The sequence below is a fragment of the Triticum urartu genome, chromosome 3 (assembly GCF_003073215.2).
Source record: "Triticum urartu cultivar G1812 chromosome 3, Tu2.1, whole genome shotgun sequence".
In the NCBI taxonomy this organism is placed as follows: domain Eukaryota; kingdom Viridiplantae; phylum Streptophyta; class Magnoliopsida; order Poales; family Poaceae; genus Triticum; species Triticum urartu.
The window spans coordinates 723,928,101-723,937,103 of record NC_053024.1 but is presented as its reverse complement, the minus strand read 5'-3'; the positions used below and the strand labels follow the sequence as shown (position 1 = coordinate 723,937,103).

At 45.0% G+C, this 9,003-nt stretch overlaps 1 protein-coding gene across 1 annotated transcript; it reads right to left on the bottom strand.

The window, feature by feature from the left end:
* Positions 1 to 2,440, bottom strand: LOC125549442. The gene is made up of 8 exons (XM_048712853.1): positions 2,020 to 2,440; positions 1,891 to 1,929; positions 1,701 to 1,796; positions 1,522 to 1,614; positions 1,271 to 1,387; positions 1,141 to 1,173; positions 991 to 1,041; positions 1 to 898 (listed from the first exon to the last, which is right to left on the bottom strand). Exons 1-8 carry the CDS (start codon positions 2,035 to 2,037, stop codon positions 803 to 805), a joined length of 543 nt encoding a protein of 180 aa, XP_048568810.1. The 5' UTR covers positions 2,038 to 2,440; the 3' UTR covers positions 1 to 802.
* Between the last annotated feature and the right edge of the window lie 6,563 nt (positions 2,441 to 9,003).

Below are 9,003 nucleotides of genomic sequence, written 5' to 3'. Positions count from 1 at the left end.
TAAATAAAAATGGATGTATCTAGAAATATTTCCGGACGGAGGGAGTACATACAGCTAATAAAACAATACTAATAACCTTGCAGCTACTTGTTTAAGAAAAATTACTAATTAAACAGGTAAATGAAAGGTACATTGCTCAGTTAGTTGGTTGCTGGCACTGCCATTGCACTGCACCACATCAATCCACACCTCTGTTAGACTTCGACTATTAGTAGCGTTAGTGGTTGAAGTGGAGATGAAAGGTACATGGCTCAATTAGTTGGTTGTTGCCACTACACCACATCAATCCACACCTGCTCCGCTGTATTATTTAGCTAGTTGCTCAACTTTCTGGCTCGTGTTTTCCAGACAAGCAACAGCATGGACTGAGCATATAGACTCCTATCTGAAATGATTTACTCCGTCCATCCTTCGATAACAGTGCCATTCATTTAGTCAAAATTTGCATGCATTTGAGTTTTGAGCTGATCACTGGAGGGTATGAGTTTGCGCTCACAGGTAATTGAAATCTGTCTGGTGGCCATGGCCCTCTAGGCTAATCCTGCAGCTGATTTGGGGCACAAGATGAGCCCCAACCCCCATGTGAACTGCAAAATAAGCAACAGCCTCCTCATGCCATTTTGTCGAAAAAGCTTTCCATGTTGGCTCTTCTCCTGCCATGGGGTCAGCTCCATCCAAGTTGCCAAAGCCTCCGAGCAAAGGCAGGTAAACAAATTTATGCTCTGACCATATATAGGAGCAACAAGAACATGACAATGGCGGCAAAAGGAACCGCTAATAAGCACGTCAGCAACAAACACATCTACGCTGGTATCTCGGCATTGGGAATCAATCCTATGGCTTCTGCAACCTTGAGCTTCTTCCTCGCGTACTGCACATATGTCTTTGGCAACGCGCGCTGAAATAGGAAAGAATGAGATACTGTACAATACTACACACAAAACATGCAGGGCGGAAACAATACTGCCTACCAATATCTACACAACATACCTTGAATCTAACTTCCTGCGAAATCAACTCTTGGGCTATCCAATCCGGAACCTATAGACAAAGGAGCGACATCAGACACGAGGATATATATAGTCTACATAACGGATTCCAATCGATGCAAGACCACACCACCACCCTACATATACTTACTTCCTTACTAATGCCCTCTGTGCACCGGCGAAACTGCAAGGGAAGACGATTAAAGAATTTGCTTCGTAAGAGATACAAATTAGCCAATGAAGACACATAAATAACACCTATGAACCAAAAAAGAACCTACTTGTCGCTCCAGTTGCAAAAAGCCTCCAGGTCGCTGCAGCTCGGCCTTCAAAGTGTGTTGGCGCGATGGAATCAAATTCTCATTGCAAACTTCCTGCAGAGCATCTCTGAAACACATCTACAAGTTGTCCAAGGAAACAGAAAACAACATCAGCATCCACCAAGCATATAAATAGGGAAATAGAATTGAGAAACCCGACCAATAAAAAAACACTGTTATAGTTCTGAAAAAGGCTGATGTACAATGCTGACCTGCTGCCCAGTAACCCGCTTCCAAATCTCAAAATAGGCACGGTCAAGACCTTTAACAAACATGGCATAAAAGAGAGTCCTCCATATATACTCCTAAATTTAATCAAAAGATTGCAATTGTCAGATACAATCATGACTAGAGCTGACAATCTATATGAGCAAGAACAAAGGGATCGTACCATGAAACCATAATATGCTAGACTGAAATCAATGTTGGGGAACTCTGCAGCAATCCTAATTGCTTGGTATAAACCCTTACGACGGATTTGATCCCACTAAATAGTAGAACAGGAAAGTTAATGTGATGCTACAACGCGTATGTAGAGATTAGTTGTCATTCCATGGTTTTGAGAGGTCATATAGGCCTACCTCCGGAGTACCTTCTTTAAGCACATGATTTTCAAGCCACTGTTAAGAACAGAAGGTTGTTAGTCCAATTTATTTTTTTACAGAACAGAGTTTTAAACTTGGACTAGCAGATTGTTGCAGCATGCATACCTTAATTTCCTTGACCATCTTTTCCCAGTATTGCACATAATCTCTATCAACTTCAGGGGTGTTATAAAACGCTATGTATTGACTCAAGCTTTCATACTCACTCCAAGTCTGCACCAGAAAAGAAGGAAAGCAACATATTGCAGATGTCCTGAGAAAAATGCATCACTATATTAAACCCTATTTCTATTTGATCGAAAAGCAGTTCTATCACAACTCTTGGCGAAGAAGGTATAATTGTTGTCATTTTCTTCTAGGGTGCACATATTATGGTATGTTCCACAATTTAATGCAAGCACAAATATTTTTAACTATGCTTAATCTCCACAAGATGCGATGTTCATAGTTTTAATTTTTGCATTTTGCATAGAACCTCATATCCATACAACTCGGGAGTTCTCACTCAAAACCGTGCTAAAAGAAGTAGAAATTGCAGTCAGAATTCCGTAGCTGTAAGATAAATATTTGGGGTAACCCGTTCAAAGGTAAGAAGAGAAGAAGAAACTGGTTACTGTCTGCATGAGCACAGATTAAGTCCATAGGCAAACTGGTTACTGAACTGAAAGTGTACTTACACGGTTAGGAAGGACTAGCCGCTGGTAATCGCTCAAGGATGCAAGTAAACAGAGGTCGGAGTCAAAATACCAGCCAAAGGCGCCCTCTTCCAGGTAAGGGGATAAGTCTTTATCCCCCAAGGCAAGCTCAATAGGGTACTTGCGTTCCAATGTGGCATCGTCTAGCTCGTCGATATGCTTTCCTTTCAACAACTACACAGATGGACAGATGAGTAAGTACATAAGATGGTATTTAACTATATGCGTATGATTGATCGCCATAGACAGGTAGGTGCCAGCATTGGTGTTGTTGATTCAGTCAAGGTACATAAGAGGGTATATAAGTATATAACTAACCAGCCAAGCTTTGATGTGATAACGAACATACTTGACATGGAGCCTGTTGAACTGCTCTTGATTCAGTCTAGTGTCAGTGTCAATTTCAGCACTGCTGCGAGCCTTCAACACTTCGGAGTACTTGACGAATTCCTCCTCAGCGATATCATCACCGGAGTCCTCTCCAGAATCTCCATCTCGTCCATGGACATCGTCTGGTCGGCTCAACAACTTGTGGGCTTGATATTCAACAAGAGCTGCCCGCAGCTCATCATCGTAGAAAGTAGTACGAACAAGGGCTTCGACAGTTTCATCAGAAGGGAGATTTGGGCCGCCGTCGTAGTCGGCACCGGCTGGTAGCTGCAGTTCGGCGAGGTGCGAGGCGAGGATCTCATGGTACCTGGACTCGTAAGCCCACCCGGTGCCCGGCGGCCCATCGAGGGATCCGGACGGCGAGGCCCCGTGGTCACCGGAACTCGGTTCGCAGTCACTGCTGCTGCTGCTTCCGTCCGACGATTCGACGGGTTGCCCCGGCAGCGACGCGGCGTCGTCGCCGCGGAGCCGGCGGGAGGCCCCTGCGGCATCTGATCGACCGCGCCTCTTGGGCCGTGTGTGATTGAGCGGCCGGGGCTAGGTTTTGTTCTGAGGCCACTGGTGCGGAAAAGGCGCCATTACCAAAAGTTTCCAGAATCTATAACTCCCGAACGTGTCTTGTTTTACGTTTTGATGCCGAACTTTGTCAACACCATTAGATCGATGCACCAATCATGAAACAGGGCCTTTCTGCCACGTCACCACAAACGCTGGTTCGGTGAATCGAGGCTCCATCCCGAACGATGTCCACCTTACCACATGTACAATCTTACGAGTATCATGTAGGATAAATTATGAAGTGAAGTAGAGATAAATTATAAGAATATGCTTGTCTTCTCTTATTTAAGAGATAATCTCTTAGCACAATTTGTCTCATCATATTTTAAGAAATACTTAATTATTAAAGATAAGTCTAAGATATAACCCATTATAGACATACTTTTTCATCATATTTAAATAGCATGCAATACATAAGATAAGACTGTCTTATCAACCATTATACATGTCCTTATCCTCTCACTTCGTCTATCAACTCGCCACTCCCTCCCACCTCCGTCGATTTCACCACTTCCCACTGCATCAGCGCTGGTGGCCACCCCATTTGTCACCTGCGAGAAGGAAGAGGAGCTGGTACACCACTTCCACGGTGTTGAATTATACTGTCACATCTCTGTACATTGTAACGGCAGTCTATAACTTTGTAGTCCTAGTCTTGGGGGTGCATCTTAGTCCATCGCATCTCTAGCTGATCGTGTCCTGCATGTAGGGGACTCTCGTCTGTATATGTACCTGAACTGTAACTGAATCAGAGGCGCGTTTCTCCCACCCTCCTCTCCCATGTCTTCCTGGGGCGCCGCTCCCGTTTCCTCCCCTGTCAGCTCCGTCACTAGCGAGGACCTCGTCGTCGAACGGGCCGCTGAGCAGGCTGTCAACAGTGGAGGCGCGCAGCTCGCGCCTTCCCCTCGTCCCCGCGCCCAGGTCACCGATGATGACCCCTCCCATGCCAGCTCTCTTCCTCTCGCTGCTCCAACCGTCAACGGTACGTTGCCCCTCGCATCCCTCCACACTGCCGGCGCCTCCTCCGCCGTCCCCTCGATCGTCAACATCAGCAGCTACATCCAGTTCAAGGTCGATCTAGGTGCCGTCAACTTCAACCGCTGGCGCAAGGTCATCAGCTTCCTCCTCGCCCAGGACCACGCCCAGGACCACGTCCAGAAGGGGCCGGACTCCCGGCTCGCTGATCCCGACTGGCGCGACGTGGACAACACGATCATGCTCGAGTTCCTGGCCACCGTCGAGGGGGAGCTCCTCGACATCGTCGCACCACCGGAGTCCTCGGCGTACTTGATCTGGTCGCGGCTCCATGACTATTTCTTCGACAAGCAAGCTGGGCGCCGACTCCATCTGAGCCGGGAGTTCCGCGCCTGCGTCCGCGGCGACAAATCCGTCCACAACTACTGCCGTCAACTCCAGCAACTCGCCTCGTACTACTAGTAGATAGGCTATATAATGATTAAGAGCACTGAGCGAATTCGCAGACACGATCATCACGAGCTCCTCTGATCACTCGAAATGAGTAATCAAACGCGCCGTGTTCCCCCGTTCACAGGCAGTAGATACTTCACGATCATTACTACCAAATTTCATGCTTCACCTTTCCCTAATAAAATAAATTGAGCCTCGTCTCTTTTCTTCAAAAAGATCATGCACATTTGTTAACCCAGTCAACTTTTTTTCTTAGCACTCGCAGTTTATTTCATAAAAAAAACTCATAAGAGCATCTACAGCCGGGCACCCTAGACCCTCCTCAAACGCCCGGGCGGCCCGCGCGGTCACTGACCGGTCATGAAAATCTAACCCAGACGGGCGCCTCAAACGGGTCTCATACGCACTGGCTGACGAGCACCCCTCATATATATCTAGCTCAAATATGAGGTAGATATAGGGGCGCCTGGGTGCGTCCGCCGACCGCGCTACAGGTCGTGGCGGTCCCACATGCAGCGACTGAAGCTTCGTCCTCTCCCATCTGGGCACCAAAATTTTAGTCCCACATCGCCGGGCGAGGTGGACGCTGACCGGCTTGAATAGTCGCGCCGGCACACACGGGCAAGTTTCATTGTGTAGGTCTATCAATTATCGTTGGGTGAGCAAGATAACTTGACACTAGACTACATTTCATTACTTGATGATTGTTCGTCGAGTGTCAAGTTCGTCTCGTTCATGTACGTTGATACCCCCACTGCAATGACATCAGATCTTTCATTGTGTTCATCAATTTTTTGTTGACAAATTGTGATTTACAAAAAGCTGTACATACATGAATGTTTCCCTAGTAAAGGAGATAGACCTTGATTATGAATCTTCTATGTCATAAGCTTATCGCTTCTGCACAACCTGGCTATTTAAGCCGGTCGTCTAGCTCGTCACGAGGCGAGGTGGGACTAATATGAGTGTGAAAATCTTAACTATGAGCAATTTTTGGTGTGTTTTGACAGCCCAGCCGGTCCAAGACGACGGGATGATCATTGTGCATGGCGCTGCATGTAATAAGTGGTTCGGAAATAGGGTATGTGGTTGCAAATGGTCAATTTTGAGGCCCGCCTAGTCACCGTCCGCGGGCGTTTGAGGGGGCCAAATTTGTTCATTCCGGTTGTAGATGCCCTAAAATCTTTCAGTGACCTTATATTCGTTTACAGAGGAAAAGACAAACCAACTTTGCAAGAGAAAAAAACTATCACGGGTCTGCTTATAAGAAAAACAAAGCTTTCGGCAAAAACAATTGGTGTTTGGTTTGGTTTTGTTTTGCCTAGAGTGATAGCTGAACAAGACAACAGAGCTCACATGCATGATGGGGAACACGGCATGGCAGACCAAGTAGTTTAGGCGGCTATACCGTGGACCGCTCCAAGGAGGCTCTCCACGAAATAGAAAACGCCCTGATCGTGGGGTGGTTGCTCAACGGAATGAATCGGGCCCTCAGCTAAGGTTATGTTGCTCTACGTAAATAAATAAATGTGCAAGCTCAATAGTCGTTCTACTCACTTTTTTTTAGGTAGTGTTTTGTCCTCTCAACTTGGCCGAACAATCTCTTGCTTCAAATATTGAAGATTACTAAATCGGATCATGTTTGACCTGTGTACATTTTTCAGTAAAAAAAAAGAAACAGTGTATTGTCCCTGTCGGTTTGCGCCGTATATGGTTTTCTTATCTTACTGAGAAAAACGAGAAAGGTCACACCTGATTGTGCATGCAATTCCTGGCAGCACAAAAGCATCGCTTTTGGTTGTGGCAATGGCACCTAACCTTTCGGTTGCACCTTAATCAACCGTCCAGAAGAAAGAATCATCTTACATTTGTTTGGTGAGTTTGATGTAGACAACAGAAACGAAACAAAATTGCACCGCACACATGAGACCATCATCATCACCATCATCGTAGTAAAATAAAAGCTTTCGGCACAAGGAATAAAGCTCAAATTACAACTAAACAATTAGTAGAACATGGGTAATATTTGGTACGGTATTTTATTTTGTTTTATTTGCATTTATAGTTGAACAAGACAGTGGAGCTCACGTGAGCAAAGCATGGCAGACCAAGTAGGTTAGGTACTTAGGTTAGGTGGTTGACCAGTGTCTGTCTTGATAGGTGATCACCGGCAGGATTTTGCAACACAACCCATACTATCTGTCTGCCTTATATATGCAGTTAATAAAACAATAATAACCTTGCAGCTACTTGTTTAAGAATACTTACTAATTAAATATGAAAAGGTACATGGCTCACTTAGTTGGTTGCTGGCTCCACTGTATTTAGCTAGTTGCTGAACTTACTGGCTTGTATTTTCCAGTCAAGCAGAAGCATGGACTCAACATATTAGAATCCTATCTGAAATGATTTACCCTTTCCATCCTTGAACAAGAGTACCATTCATTCCGTCAAGATTTGCATGCATTTGAGTTTTGAGCTCATCACTGGAGGATATGAGTTTGGGGTCACATGTGCTTGGAATCTATCTGGTGGCCATGGCCCTCTGGACAAATCCTGCAGCTGATTTTAGGGCCACACCATGTGAACTGCAAACCTAAGCAAAAGCCTCCTCATGCCATTTTGCCGAAAAAGCTTTCCAGGTTGGCTCTTCTTCTGCCATGGGGTCAGCTCCATCCAAGTTGCCAAAGCCTCCGAGCAAGGCAGATAAAACAAATTATGCTCTGACCATAGGAGCAACATGAACATGGCAATGGCGAAAGAAGGAACCGCTAATAAGCACGTCATCAACAAACACATCTACGCTGGTATCTAGGCCTTGGCCTTGGGAATCAATCCTATGGCTTCTGCAACCTTGAGCTTCTTCCTCGCGTATTGCGCATATGTCTTTGGCAACGCGCGCTGAAATAGGAAAGAATGAGATACTGTACAATACTACACACAAAACATGCAGGGGGGAAACAATACTGCCTACCAATATCTACACAACATAGCTTGAATCTAACTTCCTGAGAAATCAACTCTTGGGCTATCCAATCCGGAACCTATAGACATAAAGGAGCAACATCAGACACGAGGATATATATAGTCTATATAACAGATTCCAATCGATGCAAGACCACACCACCAAATTACATATACTTACTTCCTTACTAATGCCCTCTGTGCACCGGTGGAACTGCAAGGGAAGACGATTAAAGAATTTGCTTCATAAGAGATACTAATTAGCCAATGAAGACACATACATAACACCTATGAACCAAAAAAGAACCTACTTGTCGCTCCAGTTGCAAAAAGCCTCCAGGTTGCTGCAGCTCGGCCTTCAAAGTGTGTTGGCGCGATGGAATCAAATTCTCATTGTAAACTTCATGCAGAGCATCTCTGAAACACATCTACAAGTTGTCCAAGGAAACAGAAAATAACATCAACATTCACCAAGCATAAATAGGGAAATAGCATTGAGAAACCCGATCAATTAAGAAACACTGTGATAGTTCTGAAAAAAGCTGATGTACAATGCTGACCTGCTGCCCAGTAACCCACTTCCAAATCTCAAAATAGGCACGGTCAAGACCTTTCACAAACACGACATAAAAGCGAGTCCTCCATATATACTCCTAAATTTAATCGAAAGATTGCAATTGTCAGATACAACCATGACAAGAGCTTACAATCTAAATGAGCAAGGGACAAAGGGATCGTACCATGAAACCATAATATGCTAGACTGAAATCAATGTTGGGGAACTCAGCAGCAATCCTAATTGCTTGGTACAAACCTTTACGACGGATTTGCTCCCACTAAATAGCAGAACAGGAAAGTTAATGTGATGATACAACGCGTATATAGAGATTAGTTGTCATTCCATGGTTTTGAGAGGTCATAAAGGCCTACCTCTGGAGTATCTTCTTTAAGCACATGATTTTCAAGCCACTGTTAAGAACAGAAGATTGTTAGTCCAATTTATTTTTTACAGAACAGAGTTTTAAACTTGGACTAGCTGATCGTTGCACCATGC

Bases quoted from the DNA above. Each gene is read 5' to 3' on its own strand.
- LOC125549442 (XM_048712853.1), bottom strand. The intron at 1,388-1,521 runs GTCAGCATTGTA...GACAACTTGTAG, and splicing joins AGCGGGTTACTGGGCAGCAG to ATGTGTTTCAGAGATGCTCT. The intron at 899-990 runs GTATGTTGTGTA...TTCCTATTTCAG, and splicing joins CGCAGGAAGTTAGATTCAAG to CGCGCGTTGCCAAAGACATA.